Source organism: Bombus bifarius, unplaced genomic scaffold (genome assembly GCF_011952205.1).
Source record: "Bombus bifarius isolate JDL3187 unplaced genomic scaffold, Bbif_JDL3187 scf7180000008216, whole genome shotgun sequence".
Taxonomy (NCBI): Eukaryota; Metazoa; Arthropoda; class Insecta; order Hymenoptera; family Apidae; genus Bombus; species Bombus bifarius.
The window spans coordinates 99380-117727 of NW_022884518.1; the positions used below are offsets into that span (position 1 = coordinate 99380).

Sequence of the window (18348 nt, forward strand, 5' to 3'; positions counted from 1 at the left end):
ATCTGCTGCACTTCTGCCACGGAGGAGGTAGCGCGAGGTAGTTGCGAATTTGCTCAGGAGAGCCTGGTCGTGATTGCTGGGCTATCATCGAGCTAGTTAATTCGAAATGAATAACTAGTCGTGAGGCTATGAGGCTAGTATTCGGGTTGGGGTTAGGTGCGTGGGATTTTCTTCTCCCTAAAGGGTAGGAAACACTTGGCTGTGTTCACTTTCGACGGTTGGGCGACACGTGTTGTTTTCGAACTTCACTGGGCACTAGAGACACGTCTGCACGCTTCGGCACTCCACAGCGAGCTGATTGTTCATTACATGCTGTGTATTTGGTGTTGACATAGATTCTGTGTTGTCCTGTTGACACGCTATAGATGTAAGAGAAAATCAAAGCGTTAAAAATATAACACAAGTACCGATCTCTCCGGCCAATTATTTTAATCTTTAATCGTAAATCCTTCCGAAACATTCCTTTTCTTTCCTCCAAGCACACATGTTAACGTATTTGTCACCCCATTTCCCAAGACGACACAAGTAACATCAGACTACAAAAAGCATAAAAAATGTTATATTATAGAACCATGAATACAACCACGGAAAATCTTGCTCGATCGTTGCGACATAGAACCTGAAATATCATCCGGCTCATAGTTGAATCGAATCCATGGAAACCATTATTAAAGGCAATTTAATTGTTGGTTGAGATGTAACTGCAGATTAGGGTCAGGGTGAAGTTCAGCAGCAAGAATAAAAAGAGGCTGCAGGTGGAGACGGAACATTGAACATCCGTGCGACTGGTTTCTCGAGATTTCACGCTGCTTTCCAACAGGTAGTTTCCTCGGAACACTCACCAAAACAACCAAACGGAAACTCCATGTATCGTTCTAAACGAAGCCGAACCATTGAAACTGATTGTTCCACGCGGGAGGTAGAAGTCCTTGCGTCTTTTTCATGACTGACTACTTCTGACCGATCATCCCGCATCCTGAATGGGCCACCTGCAGTTACCACAGGGAACACGGATGCATGATAAATTCGAGCCGTTCGACCCGATTGTTACCTAATCCTTTTTATTAGTACCGATCTGGCTACGTTGATCGTATCTGACCTCCTCCATCATGAATCGTTTCATTGTTTTGTCGACGATCAAGTTGAAACATGCGGTTTCGGTAGATAAGGAAAAGATCTATCGAACGATCGATGTTCGGGAATGTTAAAAGAGGGTTGCGGTTCGGTAAAAAATTTGTCATGAGCCTGTTTGCACGATAATTTAGTAACTCTTGGAAAACAGGCGATCGTAGAGTTGCAAGTCGACCCACTGCTATTTTTCGTAAAACAGTGGCAGACAGGGAAAGTTCTACTTTTTTCTACAAATTTCATAAAATCGTTTGAAGTCAGGAAAACATATCGCGGCAGAAAATAAAGTTATGATCAATTACGAGACTGAAGAGATGACAGTTTTGAGAGGTGAAATGCGTGACTAAATCCAGTATTGTCAAAATCTTGATCGACATCGCTATGAATTTTATCCAGCCGTTTGTGAATTGACAAGCGAGTAATCGCGGAATAGATGTAAACTTGTGCTTCGTAAGTAATTTTTGCCATGTGATGTCGATTGTCTAGTCGAAATCAGCTGGCTTGTATCCTGTAAAATTGCAACAGTAATTTGTAGGAATCCTTTGTATTGAAAACTTGTAACTTGCGATATGTAAAATTTCATTAATAATATTAGTTCAGTTGTAAAAGAGAATAGTGACGATAAGTATCCGTGGGCTGAGCTATGTTATGTAGTTGAAAACGATAACAAAGTTTTTGAAATTAGGTAGTAGATAACAAAGTGGAACAACATATTTAGAAGCTAGACTCACGAGATCAGATAAATATCGTTAGTACTGAATTAGCAGCAGCACAAGCAGGGAAACATTAATGTAGACGAAGATCAAAGTAATTTCGCTGTCCGCTCCCAAAAGTGATATCTTTTGATCAGATATTTTTGTTTAATAATAAAGCTACTTGATCGAGATAAGAAACGTTAAACGACATTCGTCGATAACGTGAATTCTTACAAGTATTCAAATAAGTGATTACCCTGCGAGATTACGATCAAACTCACACACAGTAGCATTCGGACGGATCAAACAATATAATAGTAAAATTGTCTTTTCACAAGTTCTTTCTTCTCGGCAGCGTGGAAACAATGTAACTTTTCATCGCGCGGATTCGCGTCTGAAAAGACGCGAAGCACGGAAGCGAGAGCCACGTGAATCAAAGTACGCCTCGCACAAAGATAGGAGTTGTTGAAGAACACTACAGATCGAAGATGGCCCAAAGTATTCTCGCAACACTTGACCCAATTTCCTACTTCGTCGTGTAATTACCAAGCGAATAATCAAGTTACCAAGCAGTCGTCTGCTTCGAAGACAAACGACCGAGCACCAATTCCATATCTCCGCTTCTATAGGCGCGAAAACAAACGCGTGTTAACGTGAGCGACTTCCAACACTTCCAAGACTTTCCGGAGTACTAGAGCGTCGAATCATATTCCAAGTGGCTAGAATTCTGATAGTCTCAGAGAACGTAAAATCGTCTCAAAACTGAGAGTCGAATGCCTGTCACTAATTATAATTCGTCGTAATTTTGTACTTTTTGGGATGTCATCGCTTAAATGTCACTGACGGAAAGAGTCGATGCGATATCAATCGCGTTATATACACACGGTACATAAAATGAGAAATTTGATGGAACGTGGGCATCGCATGAGCATCGACGATCCGTATCGTCATGCGCAGTTGAATCTTTGATGATCACGTCGATTTCGCGATTCTCTGCAAGACGAGACGAAAAAGAACGAGAGAAGAAGGAAGAAGAAACGCGATCGTTCGAAGACGCATCGATGTCCACGCTACTCTCCGTTCTGTCGTCCTGTCGTCCTGTATTGGGTCTCTATAAAACACCAGCTGAAAAAGAAGCGCTGAATAGCCGAAGCCCGACTAAAAACCGGATTTGCTCTCGTTACACGATGCCAAAAAAACGAAGCAGTTGGCTGCGACGCGGTGCAGGTGGATTGCCAGATGGTTAGAACGGAAACAGTGAATGAAGAAACGAAAAGAAACGAAAGAAACACACTCTGTTCATCCCATCGTGCGAACACAAACGCATGACAGGGCAAACGCCAGCCGAATATACCAATTTTGATTTCCGGTTCCGTGATTCCCTCCATTTCTTCTCCCTTCGTTTAACTGGATTTTAAATGTCAGGTGTGATAATTAACTATAAACGAAGCGCAGATAAGCCGAACAAAAGGAGTACGATGACAGCTTAATGATAGGAAATGTGGAGCAAACTGGGATACGCGGGTCATGACGCATATTAATATCTTTCTAAGATAAGAGTTGCAATATGTGGCCAACGGATGATGTTACGTTCGCGGCTGGACCTCGTGATAGTAAGAAATCAATCGCAGAACAGAGAACGTCGTAGTTTTTCATCCATTGAAAGTTCAAGAATTTCGAGTTAAAAAGTTTCAGTGTCGCGTTGATGAATTGAGCTTTTTATAACGCTCGGATTTAAAGAATCTATTACGGTAAGAACTGAATTATATTCCAAAGTCTTTACACGGTGTTTTAATGTTTTAAATGAAGCTAGGCACCTGGTTTTGCCCATACTTTCTATATACAGTGTAAAAAACGTCATTTAGTCTTCATTCCTGTTTGCTATCATTGAAAGAAAATGTTATATTTCTTTCTTTATATATTTTGAGACGAACTCTTCATTCGTTCCAAGCCATAAGACGAGTGGATACATTGCATTATAATGTAATATATTATGTTGTACGTGTTAAGGAGGGCTACGACACCCTTATTTGTAATTGTTGTTCAATAATGATTAATATGATTTTTGTCTATATTTATGAAGATTATATATATATATATATATATATATATATATATATATATATATGTCTCTCTTTAATGGACAGTATTTTGGAATTGTGATAAGGGTTGTATTAGAATAAAGTAGGTGCAAAAGAAGATAATGTGTTTTCTACCCTTTGCTGTTTACAACTATTATTGATTGGCGTTTTTTAAGCATATTTATTAATTGTAAAACGAAAATATTTAAAAAAAATAGGATAAGTGTGGTTCCGACCGGGATCGAACCGGCGACCTTCTGCGTGTAAAGCAGATGTGATAACCGCTACACCACGGAACCCGCTGGTAGCAGTTTTTCGTTAACATGAATCTACTACACCATTATTTTACCACTATATTTATATTATATTGTCAAGATCTTTACTTACAAATAACATCTAATATAAAAATTATACAACATTAGAAATTATAACAATCAACTAAGGAATTTTTAATTCAAAATTACTTACTCCAGTCACCATCAGATGGCAGCACATCACTGATAAAAAATAGTTCTATAATTGTAACGTCATGGGATTGACTAAGTATAGAATAGACCTGATATTAAATGGAACTTCATGTCTCACATTTTGAACTATCGATCTCGAGAAGAATCACATATCTTGAAACGATCAATATTTTATTGTGACTATTATTGTCAATATTTAAGATTCTCAACATTATTATATATATTAAGAGACCATCTAAAGTCTGGGCGATCAATATATATTGTCAATAGAATGTTGAGAACCTTAAATATTGACAATAATGTTGATCGTCTGAACGTTCCTATAGGTCCTTTGCGATTTGCTACAGAGAATATAGAAATTATCGCATGACATTCTGTAATACCGACCGTTCAGAACTGTGCACGATAAAATAATTAAAATCTTAGTAAAATTATTAAATAAATTGAAAGAATGGATATCATATTATTTTTACTAAATTTTTAACACAAAAAGCAAAATTGAAATTTATTCTATAAGAGAAAAATATAAATTTTGTATTGATTAAATTACATAGAATTTAATGACAGATAAGGACTATAAGAAAAGATAATAGGGATATGGTTAATTATAGATTTTTATTACTTGTATAAATGGTATAAAGTCGAATACAATTAACAAAATGATGTTCCGGATGGCGGAGCTGATACATTTTGCAATAAACATAGTTCCATTTTTTTACTTGTCTTATTAATTAATAGAAAACTCAGTATACATATCAGAAAATATTTTCCTGTCAAACGAATCGATCTGAATATTATATACGGCGGGCACCATGCTCCTATTGCATCCGGGTTTGTACTTAAAAATAAATACTACTACCTACTAAGAAAAAAGATCTCTTTCTTTTACATTTAAAAAGGCACGATAACGACTAGGTAGAAATAAATGGTACGCCAAAAATAGTTATTTGCTGAAAAGATTATTCGTGCTTCTTATTCAATAAAGCAGCAACTCTGATATAACAGACAAATAAGTTTTGTACGAAGTGCAAATATGTAAATGCAATAATCGTTTCAATCTTCATGAAACTCTTCATTAAGTTTGATTTAAACATTATATTACAGAATATTTTCTCATATGTAGTACATATCTCTATAAATATAAAGTACTAACATGTGTCGTGAGTTCTGTTTTTAATCTCTTCTTTATTATTTTCTTAAGCAAAATATATCATTCGAAACTTTATATGAATTCTTTATATGAATGAAATTTCTGAGATTTGATTTCTAAACCAAATTCTCTCGTGCTTTTTCTGTGTACCTTTTTTTAAGCATTTTTAAAAACGTGCTGTTAGAATTCTTGAGATTATTTTGTGGACTTATTTTCACATAAGGCGACAAAATTCTTCTCCTTGAGGATCACCCTGAAACAAAAAAAGAATCATATTTATGTAGACAAAAATATTAAGATTGGATACCTGAATTAAAATTGGTTCGCTCGATGAATCCAACTGGCATGATATGATTATATTATGTCATTATATATATTATTCGACAATTATTAGTTACAGAATCTTAAGCCAATATTAATGAATGTTAATTTTTTATGAAGAAATTTATGAGAGAAATAAATATTGTACGTTTATTCTTACATGCGTGTAAAGATATACACACGTACATATATTAAAAATATACACGCACATAATATTTACTTTATTGGTAAGAAATATATAATTATTTTATTACTGACGCAGGCAATTTGTATATTTTAATGGAACCTTTTATTCTGTAAATTAAATTTAACGAATGATATATATGTACTTTTGAAACAATGAAATCGTTTGATGAATATTTCCATCAACTGATTTCACTTAGTTAATACCAAACTTTTCTGGAAAAATGTTAAAATAATGTTTATGCATGCATCACATCGGCGAAATTTTCTAATAAGCCTCTATAAATACAAATGAAAAATAATTTTTTTTATTTTTATATATAAAAAAAGATGTTGATTCGTATAAATTTCAAACAATTCAATAAGTAAATATAACAGCAATAAAGTGATGGACTATATGTTAATAACTTTTTAGTATTTTAACGTTTTAGTTGATATAAGTATCAATAAGTAAGAATACCAATAGTATTGTGTTAATAACAATATCGATGATAATGAAAAATGTTGAACAATAACTGTATATTTATATGTATAATGAGTTTGTTTAAATATATATCTTAAAGACAATGTGGTTAACTAATGAGATGTTTATATTTTAACCAAAAATTACATTATATTCTTAACATTCATGATGTTTTAGTTAAGCGTGAGCATGAAAATAAAGTGCTGTGAAGAAGAAAACACAAAGCAAATAATTTCTTTTACTTAAAGCGCGAATGACATTGATCATCGACGACTATTTTAACGTTCGATAAGTAGAAAACTTACATAAATTGACCCATCAGAACCGTTCGCTCGCCCACTTAATATGGGTAGAGATATCTTCTCTATGGAATAAGAAGATTCGTTGATGATACATATCCCGATTTTATTTTATATTTAAAACATTAAATCTAACAATAAAATCAATTTAAAGAAAACTTAAAGAAACTTTGTATAAGAATTTTATAAAAATAAATGACAAGAAAATCAGAATGTTTTATAGCCACATTGTCTTCATTAACTAAATACAATTACAAAAAAAGAAACAATTTTTCGAAATAATAAGATCATTAATTATTTTGTAATTGGTTTTTAAGTTTTCATTGCAACTATGGACATTGATACAGTAACAATTTTTAAAGGTCGTATTTATGATATTTCTCACTTATATTTTCAATGTTCTTATTAATATCATTACTGAGTAAAATAGTATTAAAATATTTTTAAAAACATATAACACTAATACTTATTCCTAAATAATAAAATAAACCTTTTAAGATTTGGTTTAGCTGTGGATAAAAAAAAGAATAAGCCGAATTAAGATCGACTATCATAATGTGTATAATTCTATAACCTCTATCTTAATATTGTATCTGCATATTCATACATACCTGTTGATGGTGAAGTTCTTCCGAAGGTCGAAAACCCAAGTTTTCCCTATGTCGGGATAGAGATGTAGACAATTGTTGTCTTTTACACTCTGAAGTAGCTATTTCCTATTTGAAGAATAAAATATTGAAGATATTCTTTACATTCATTGAATAACACAGTAGTAACAAAATGTAAGAAATACTCACTTCGCCGTCGTTGTTAAGAAGTGTAGTTGTCATAACATCTGATGTAAACCATTTTTGGCCTTTCATAACAATATTTGATGGTGGTTCATGGGTAGCACCAATATCAGCAGACCACACCATTACAGTTGCACCTGCTTCTAATTTTGCAGTACGATGGAACTTAAATACTGTTTCCAGAGAACTAGCTTTACGAATAATTTGCCAACCACTAAGTCCTATTTCCTATAAAAAATAAAAATAAATTGAAAACATTAAATATAGTATGATAGAATTATTGAACATGCTGGAATACTTTATTCAGTGCTAAATATCTTACTTTATTGCCTTTATTGGTGAGTTTGACAAATCGTCCTTGAGGATCAGCTTCTGTAATTTCTATGTCCCCTCTAGATGTTCCAGATACACTATAATCAGTACTACTACGTTCTTCACTTTCCTCTAACAAAGTGCGTTTTCGTTTTCCACCTCTTAATGGCGTGTGTCTTGAAGGAGTAGTCCTGCCACTAGACGCTGTTGAACTTGACTGTACAGGCATGATGTTTAATCTGTAAATAAATAAATATGAAATATTTACAAAATTCTTTTTCATTTAATGCTTGTAACTACATTGTATTATAATATATAAAATTTATAAATATTTTTATAGAACATTAACTGTATTACCTGGCTTCTTCAGATTCCAAAAGTTTTCGATATGCTGCAATTTCCAAATCAAGAGCAACCTTGATATCCATAAGATCTTGATATTCTTGTATTTGTTGAGCCATTTCATCACGTATACGTGCTAGCTCTGCTTCCAAAGATGCTACATTTTCTGCATGACGGGCCTTCTCATTTTCACGTAAATTTTCTAAATCCCTGTATTTAAATTTGTACAATAAATTTAAATTTATCCTATATTTAAATTATTACAACTTGTACAATAGCTTAAAATACTTAAAATTTATTACATAAAAATATAAATTCAATTAGTTCATAATAAATTACCTTATTCGTGCACTAAAAGCATTATTTGATGCTTCCAATTCATTGATTCTTTGATTAAGTGTATCAATCCTTGTTCTTGTTTGCCTTAATTCCTCAACAGCTAAACTTGCTGCTCCACTGTTACGTTGGGCATGGGCTGCCAAATTTTTAATTTTATTTTCATATAATAATTCAATTTCTTCTCTATTAGCTCGCATCTGAGCTTCATATTGATCTCGTAATTCATGCAAAGATTTTTGCATTTTAGCTTCATATTCCTCAGCAAGACGACCATCTATTTCAGAGATTTCAATCTAGAATAAAATATAGTAAAAATGGACAATCATACAGAAACATTTATACTAAATATACCTATAACTATGTGGTTATTTTTTAAAATGGCACTAACTAAATACCGTCAAATACAAACCTGTCTCTTTGTTCGTGTTTCCGTTAATTCCTGTTGATACATTTGGTCTTTAAAGCTAATATCTTCCTTTAAACTTTGAATATTATTTTCAAGAACAATACGTTGTAGAGTTTCTTCTCCCAGATGTTTACGGGAATCTTCTAACAATGCCTTCAATTTCTCTACTTCTTGTTCTAATTCATTTCTCCTCTCAGTATCCTTTTTACGTTCTGCTTGACACTGATTATATTGTGATTGTAAATCATTATAGCGTGTTTCATATAATAATGAATTTCTTTCAGCAACTTGTAAGTCCATTAACTTTTTATCTAATCTGAGAAAACCACACAAAATATTTACAAAATTTATTAGCTAAGAAATATTTAAAATACAGTTATAGATTTTAGATATTTTAATATTATAATATTAATATTTAATATCATAATATAATATATTAAAATATTATAATCTATATATGACAAAATGTATAATATCATATTATATTTAAATATAATATCTAAAACTTTCATAACTCAACAGTGCAATCTCATGCATTGTTCTCCATTTATGTATTAAAAATATTAAATTTGACATTATATAATACAAAAAATCTTTTCATATTTCTCTTCTAAGTATGTATATACATAATAAATTCCATGAAAAAATTTTAATCATTTAAGACATTCTGGTAGTCGAAAACAAGAGAGCTTTAGTGTTTCTATTTCAGGCAACGACCCACATCGAGAATTTTATTTTGTACAACGATGTCTCGAAAAGTTTTAATATTTCGTTAGTTTAAAATGTACAGTATATTAGACTCGTAAAATATAATATGTATCAATGTGATATAAAAATGTGATAAATAAAATAAAATGTAACAAATAAAGACTAATTCAAATACTCAATTAAAAAATAATAAGTATATAAAATAAAAACGATTCTCTGGAATGAAGTAAAATTTATAGGCCACACATATATAAATTTTACCCATGACAAGATTTTACCACAAAAAACGCTAGGTTTGGATCATCATACGAAAACAAGTATTTTACAACTCTATCAATGTCACTTCCTTCACCAAGAAGTATCGTTTTTTATAACTGCTATATAGCCAACATTGACAATGTATGTATACATATATGTTACATATAATTTCATCATAATGATAACTGCAGTAAATTTTGAAGATCGATAAAAAAATGATTGGGAAAATTAAAAATATTACACATTTCGAATTTTTTAACGACTGGCTTACACTTTACAATACACTTTACAATACAAAATAAAACAAAAAGCTGAATATAAATCCAGACGCTAAAACCCTCAGCAGTCGAGTTCAAAAACATAGTGGAGATATTCCGTTAAACAAAACACAAGCAAATATATACATATGTACTATATTGATATTCCTCAAAATATACTATGTATGTAAACTACAAAGAGTCAAAGTTTCAATCCAACCGAAACATTAGTTTTTCATTTTATTACTTGTGTTTATTCATAAAAATATAAACTATTAAATTTTCGATATTTCATAATATTAAATATATGTTTACAATAAATCTAAAGACATTTCTACATACTATATGTATATACATACATACTTTTATTCGTTTCTATCTTTTAGCCTGTTAAACAAAGTAATATGTATTTCCCGCTTCTCGTTTCTCGTTTTACTTGTATTTTTATCGATTGCTCAAACGCTTGCTCGAAAGGAGGTCAATGTTTTTAGTCGAGGTTATACATGCGGTTGAAGATGACATCACCGCCGCATAGTAAACGTGACACAATCGCTCGTAGTAACGTCACGTTTCAAGTTAGTTAGGCACACCCAAATATTCCGAAAATTTTATAACGAATTTTATCAATGGAACATCATTCTCTTGAAAATTTCATTCAACTACGTTCTAGCGATATATATTTCGGAAAAATAAACATAAGGAATTGATATTCGATTTTAAAGAATACTATAGATAACTACTACAGATAAACTTCGTGGTATATTTTCTTTAGATTAGAATGTAACAATTAGGAAAAGGGAAAAGTAAACAAACGTGCAAATTCTTTTCACAGATATATATCTATACCCATATTTTGATAAAGCTATATAAATGCTATAAATGAATTTCTATTGCATTAACATAATATAAAAATCCCATTTATGTTTGATGTTCCTTAGATATCTAGCCTAGTTATAGCAATCAACATTGATAGTGTCATTTGACTTATAGTGAAGCACACTTAAAGTGAAGTGCATAATACATGTAATAAAACAATGTAACTAAACAATTTGTATCAATAAATGTATACAATGGCTTAATTCTGAATTAAGTTAAGAGTCATTAAATTAACATTAAACCAATGTATAAAGCATTTGCATATCATTACACATGTTTACCATTCATTAATGTATACAAGCAAATGTAGGAGTAATAAGAATTCTAACATGCAAATGTTGAAGTATAATGTACGTCTATATATCGAAATACATTTTTTAAGTATAAAAATAGACAATTATAAAATACATTACTTCCTGATATCCTTGTATTTAATTCTAATAATTTTTTAAACATGTATTATTTTCTTTTAATTCCACATATTTTATTTACAAATATACTTTATTTTGTTATTAGAGAACAAAATTTTTTTCTTAAGTATCAATATTAATTTTATCATTTTCTTCGGCAAACACATTCAAATATTGTTACATTTTAATTGGTGATATGAAATTTATAAATAACATTGAATCAGATAGAAAATATATCTAACGAACCGTATGTAAACAACCCTTACAGAATCAACCATTTATTTTTATAAATTTCGGAAATATTTATTGCAAAACAATAATACTATTTGCAAAAATATATCATGAACTATAAATATAAGTATACCTTTATCATAACTTTCCAAATAATCACCTCCATCTATACCCCAAATTTTGCGATATTTTTGTAAATAACGCGTAATAAAATGCAAATTATATACAATATATACATAAAATATAAATGCAAATCAAACGGTTTCAAGCTCGTAAACATAGCGGGAATTAACGCTAAAACATGAGACATGCTGGTTACAAGAAATCGTAAATTTTATAATCGCCTCGGCCTCGTCCCTTTGAAATCAGGCTTGCATCGATTCATACGTATTTCCGAGACGCATTATCACTCGACCAGAATAAAACTAAATGTGACTTACGTGGACTTGAGCTCCTCGTTATTATCCCATAACCGTTTGGTATCAATTTCTAGCTTTGCTCGTTCTCTCGCAGTGTCATCCAATAGTTTCCTTGCATCGGACAATTCATGCTCGTACATAGATTTTATATTAGATACTTCGCGGGTGATAGTCTCCTGGGTCGTCTGTACCTCCCGCGTAAGTCTCGAATTCTCAGTTTCCAAATGTCGTACTTTGTCAATGTAGCAAGCCAACCGATCATTTAGATTCTGTAAATCTTGCTTTTCCTGAAGACGTGAATAACGGGTCGGACTCAAAGGACTCCCTGGCCGCTGGCCGATCGGCGTTGACGTGCTGAATTGTGACGACTGCACGTTGCTACTCGAACTCGCCGCTGTGCTCTTCTTTGTTGCCTTCGTTGACATTTTGTTTCACAATAAATCAATTTTTTTATTGCACTATCACTCGCCCTGGCACTATCAAATCATCAATTTGGTGCACAATAACACCGTGTCCGTGAAAGACGCTTCCAGCGAATTTAAAAAACTACCGAAGCCCAAATCCTCTTGCCTCGATCAACGGAAGAACTGTTTAGCGGTGACGCCAACATTAACGAAGCAATCTCCTTATGTGCATCTTTATATTGCGTTAGTAAACGCAACGGAGCAATGCGATAGGTTACGTCCGGTATACACAACGCTCGCTGGCCAATAGCGTGTCATTTCCTTCTAAGTCCCCGCCAATAGCGGAACGTTTAACTACTAGTGAAACGCATCGACAATCTTTGACTTTTACTAGAAAACTTGTATAAAAAGAAGGGAAATATAAAAGTTTCGATTTTATATATATATATAATAAAACTTGCTGGTATTTAAATAAATTGCCAGATTTTAAATTTAGTTTTTTATACAGAGATTATGTAAAATTTAAATATATATAAAAATAGTAATATAAATTATAAGTTCTTATTATAATTTTATACATTAGATATTATCGCTAAATCATTTTTGTTGTTTTACAATGTAGATTCTCTTATATCTGAATAAATATTTCAAGGATACCATAACGAGTTGTTTATTATCCGGTAATCTTGAATTACATAAGTAGAGATAATATAAATAAATAGTTTCTATAAACAGTTCACGATGCTCATAAATTTCATACATTTATACTCATATATTTAGAATTCAATGTTAATTTAAAGAAAAGATATCATTTATCCATATTAAAATATTTTGCATACTTTAATGTGATAATAATAATCTATTTTACTCATATGATTTAATACTGTAGGAAATCAAGAACGCTAATGAGAAATGTGAATATGCTTGTAGTAGTAGGGAATGGTAATTCTTTTATAATTTTTATGATCTAGAAATTAAGTTTCTATGCTAGAATAATTTTTTAACTTGTTAATAGTTTTTGCATATATTTATTTTTGTTTCTTAAATTATCTTGAAATACGTTATAAATAACTTCCGTTTAGCATTTAGTTTTTAAATATCTACTAGGGGGCAGTAGAGTAAAAACTTTTAAATTGTCTGTAATAGTAACTGTAAGTATCTAGACTTAGACGTTAGTATCTCCGAATACGTGAATATTATACAAAAAATAAACAATTTATATTTAAGGTGGTATTCATATAACATAAATGATTTTTAAATATCAATGATCAAAGTGAAATTGAATATACATCAAGAAATTATGTATTTGTTGAGAAACAACTCACATATTTACAGATTGTGACAACGGTGTTTGCAAATAATAATAATAATAATAATATGTATCATAAAATTTCGTTACGATTTTAGGAACATTTAATTGGTATGACAACATTGTAATACTATTATTGGAAGTGAAGATCTCAAACGTCGTAAACAGAAAAACGCGAATATGTGTGATCTTATAGATTTAGATAGCCCTGACAGAAAGGGTTCATTAAGTTCAAGACTTGCATCGCCTTTAATACCAGCTCCTGCAGATATTATATGCAATAACTATAATACTCGAATGAACGAAACAAGTTCTCTAATGATAGGAAAACGTGATAGTTTAGAGAATAATCCTTTTGATATGGTGCTACATAAAACTACGGAATATATTCAGAAAAAGGATGATCCTTTTGAAATAACTTTAGAAAAAGCATTGAAAGTAAAATGCAAAAAGAATACTTATTTAAGATCAGGTTCCTTTGATTTACCAGATAGTCGTGTTTCTAAGAAGAAAAATAGACAAAAGTTAAAACTGAATAAAACATTAGATGAGTTTTTGATTAATGACAAATTAAATCTAGGCAATGCAGAAGCTAATAAAATAACTAGTAAAAGTATAATTGTTAATTCAGGTAATACTAATATATTAAGCAATAATTTTAAATCAGATAATGTTATACCTACCATTAATGTTCAAGATCTTGATTTATCCATCTTGAATCAATCTGTGATGAATGATATATTATTTGAAGAAAACAGTGAATCAAATAAAAATGAAATAAAATCTACTTTACAAAAAGAAATGTTAGTTCCTAATGCAACTTTGAAAATTGCAAAATCTAGGCGTTCTTTTTCACAAGGAGGAACATCTCCAAAGAGATCAGAATGTCTACATCAAATATCACTATCTGCATCATTAAGAACTAATTCTAATAGTGCAAGTAACATCTCTTCCTTAAATTCACTTGACATGCTAAATGAAGGATTTTTAAAAAGTGATAGTAGAAGTTCTATATCTTCAAATTTGTCAAATATTTCTTCTATACCTAAATTAAATTCTGTTTCCTCAAATATTAGTTCATCACTAATGTTATCAAATGGAACTATGAATCGAACATTCCTAGAAAGTTGTTCGTCAGAAAGATCAGGAAATACAAAATTAACTGAAGGTGAAGATCATAATAAGGAAAGAGAATCTGCATTATCACCAACAAAGAATTTAGAGATTTCTGTAGCAAATGTATCAACAAGATCCTCATTGTCTGATTTAACAGACCGATTTAATAAACTTAAAGCAAGATTATCAGGGATTCACATTCCTCAAAATTGTACCAGTAATAAAGATGAACTCACATATAATTCTCCCAGTGATATAAAAGAATGTACAACTGTAACTGAAAAAAATGAAATGTGTGATATAAATAATAAATTAATAGATGTTGATGTTTTCACACCAGACAGTAATTGTAGCAATGAACACCATAAAAGTACTATTTCAGATACATCGTCAGATTCTGTATTCCTTGTAAGTTTCCTAATTTATATATAAAAAATTATTTGTCAAAAAAACATTTCTTAGTTCATTTTTACTTTACAGGAAGGAAATAAGATTAATAAATCAATACTTCAGGAAGCAAAACTTCTTGCAAAAACTTTTGAAGAATTGGCCATAAAAACCAGTTCGGGCTGTAAGTTTTTATTACATTCAATATTTTTTAAATACATATAATAAGTACCACATCAATGTTGCTTATCAAAAATCTAATTCTCATTAACTTCTTTGGATAATGTTAATCTAATAAAATTTTAATACCAGAAAATGTAGCAAGGGTAGATAATAAAAGAGATCAATAATTAAGCCTTAAATAACTAAAACAAAAAATATAGAAATGATCGGTACTAGAATATATTTTTAAAATAAGCAAAATTGATACTTAAATGTATACATAGTTTAAATATACATTTGCAACAATAATTTAAAATGATATGTATTTTGCATTTTATTGTTTAGCAAGCATTGATGATCTCATTACAAGCAATCCTTCATGGACATTAGAGTTGTTACCAGCATTTGATGATGAAACTTCAGAAAATTTAATTGAATTGCCTGTATCTCCTGATGGAGCTGGATCAAAATCAAAAAATATAAAAATTACAGAGAATAAAGATAATGAGTCATATAAAGATAGAAAAGACGAATTTAGTAATAAAATAAAAAAAGATATGGAAGATTTAGAAATGGAACTTGTTGAACCAATATCAATGGAAAAACGTACTACAGCAGTAACACTTTTACTAGACCTTAAAAAATTAATCAGAACAGAAAAGAATATAGAAGCAAATAAATTATTGGAAAATTTGGAGAAAGTTTTAGGTATTAATTGTGAGAACAATACCGAATTATTAACTACTTATTTTAACACAACCAATAATTTATCAAAGAGTCCACCAAAATCAAGTAGTAATTTGGAAGTAATTAAAAATGTGGCAGAAAATAATATGGAATATAGTAAAGAAGGTAATTTGACTGGTGATTCAACAGAAAGTATTAAAGAATCAGTATTCTTTGAAGACATTAATGTAAATAATGTAAATACGAGTAAATGTATTGATAATCAAAAGTACTTAAGTAATATAAATAAGAAACAAAAATGTGAAACTTCAGGAATCGAAATAAATATTGAAAACATAAACAAAGAAAAAGATAAAAATGAATTTAGTGCTCAAAAAATATCTGAAAACGATTCTTCTTGTAAAGAGAAAAATAACAGTCCATTGAACGAAAAAGTGGTAATCGAACTGCTTGCAAACATAGGAAAATTAATATGTAGACAGACTGAAGAACATCCAACTTTGAATATACTTAAAAATTTAGAAAAGGTATTGAATGTTGCTTCCAATAATTGTAATGTTGATAAAGATACAAAAAATAAGAATGATTATATAGAAATTCAACAAACTCCAAAAAAATCAAAACTAAAATCTGAAAATGAGAAGCAGTCATCATTTCTATCGAAATCGGTTAATAGATTGAGTTTAAACTTAGGATCAAAAGTAAGCATAATACTATAAAAAAATTGCAAAATTTTAATAAATTGCCTAATAAATTAATATAGATGATGATGTCTATTTTAGAAGCAAACAATTAGTAAAAATTTTATTAGAAGAAGCGTATCTGTATCTCAAACACCACCAGTTGAGACTCAATCAGGTTCATTAATATCTACCAATAAAGATACATCTCAATTGAAGGAAGTAACAAAACGTTTTCCTAGTGATCCTGGTTTTGTTAGCCCAGTATTGAATAAAAAAGTCATTATAAATAACAATAAAAATCAATTACCAAGAGGTAATTTTTTGTTTTTATAACATTGACAAGAAAAATATTTAAGATAATTAATTTATATCTCCTTTTAGATACGCAAACTAAAACGGGAGCAATCTTAGATCTACAGAAAGAGAAAACTTCGATGATATGTACAGTTAAAAATAGATTGAAGAAGAAGATAGACATTGATATAATAAATAAAAAGGGGCCAATGAAAGCTATTCTTCCTATAGGAAATATGCAAAAAAGAGGTATATTGTTAAATAAATAAAAAAAATTATATTTCTATTTTTCCTTATTATACTAATATTTTATTTGGCTTTTTTGCAGAAAATATTAATAAAAAAATAACTTCATCTATTGGAAGTACAACACCACCTCATAAGATAATTAGTAGTACACCTAATTCCACAACCAACGGACCTCAACCAGTAAAAAAATCGCGATCTTCAAAACCGGTAGCTTCATCAACTCCAGATACTGAACATTCTAAAACGCGGAAAGTACAGTCGCATATAGCTAACAGCCCAAAAAAACGTAACTTTTCTTGTGACATTTCACCAGTAACTACACGTGTAAATGTCAGTAATAACAGTGGGCTAAATAATAGTCCAAGAAGGTATGTTGAACTTATATTATATCTGAAAACTTAGAACAATAAAAAGTAATTTATTTTTTAGAAGTAATAAATTACCATCTCCAAAGAAAACGACACCTAAACGACGACCAACAGAATCTGGTATTCCAAAAGCACAAACACCTCCTATAAGAAAACAATTACATTCTTCATTTGAGGTCAAAAATGGAAACAATATCCAGCGAAGTCCGTTAAGGGATAGTAACAAACTTATCCATAAAGTAAAGCCGACCAATTTGGTATGTACAAAATCGTATTTTAATAATACTCATCCATATTTGTAAATAGTAATTAAATTATAGTATTTTTTTAACAGATTTCAAAACTTCAGCGGCACAGTTTTACAAGTACAAATGTGATGGACAAAGAAAACAGCTATATTTAATTTATAAAATTCCTTTATAATTGATAATGGTTGTATTATTAAACATACATAAAGCTTTTTACAACGTGTGTATTTTTTACATTTACATTTTTTTACAGTGTTTTACAATAAAATATTTGAAACACGAAACAATTACCATTTTCCTTCTTT

General features: G+C 30.5%; 2 protein-coding genes and 1 non-coding gene across 4 annotated transcripts; 1 reads left to right on the forward strand and 2 right to left on the reverse strand.

Moving 5' to 3' along the window:
• Positions 1-4130: 4130 nt before the first annotated feature.
• Positions 4131-4203, reverse strand: Trnav-uac. The gene has a single exon. It is a non-coding gene; the product is annotated as a tRNA-Val (tRNA).
• A 764-nt stretch (positions 4204-4967) lies between these two features.
• On the reverse strand, positions 4968-12763 carry LOC117211094 (lamin Dm0-like). 2 transcript variants are annotated; one of them, XM_033454678.1, is made up of 9 exons: positions 12158-12763; positions 8981-9293; positions 8572-8864; positions 8248-8442; positions 7901-8129; positions 7585-7806; positions 7399-7503; positions 6794-6852; positions 5673-5774 (listed from the first exon to the last, which is right to left on the reverse strand). In XM_033454678.1, exons 1-8 carry the CDS (start codon positions 12559-12561, stop codon positions 6829-6831), a joined length of 1785 nt encoding a protein of 594 aa, XP_033310569.1. In that variant the 5' UTR covers positions 12562-12763; the 3' UTR covers positions 5673-5774; positions 6794-6828. The 2 variants fall into 2 exon arrangements, with proteins under 2 accessions (XP_033310568.1, XP_033310569.1); XM_033454677.1 differs by lacking the exon at positions 6794-6852 and having other exon boundaries at positions 4968-5774.
• An 899-nt stretch (positions 12764-13662) lies between these two features.
• LOC117211092 (uncharacterized protein PF11_0213-like) lies at positions 13663-18259 on the forward strand. The gene is made up of 8 exons (XM_033454675.1): positions 13663-15373; positions 15446-15536; positions 15860-16902; positions 16984-17197; positions 17266-17427; positions 17507-17795; positions 17857-18052; positions 18130-18259. The coding sequence occupies exons 1-8, from the start codon at positions 14030-14032 to the stop codon at positions 18196-18198; spliced, it is 3408 nt and encodes a 1135-aa protein (XP_033310566.1). The 5' UTR covers positions 13663-14029; the 3' UTR covers positions 18199-18259.
• The last annotated feature ends 89 nt before the right edge of the window (positions 18260-18348 follow it).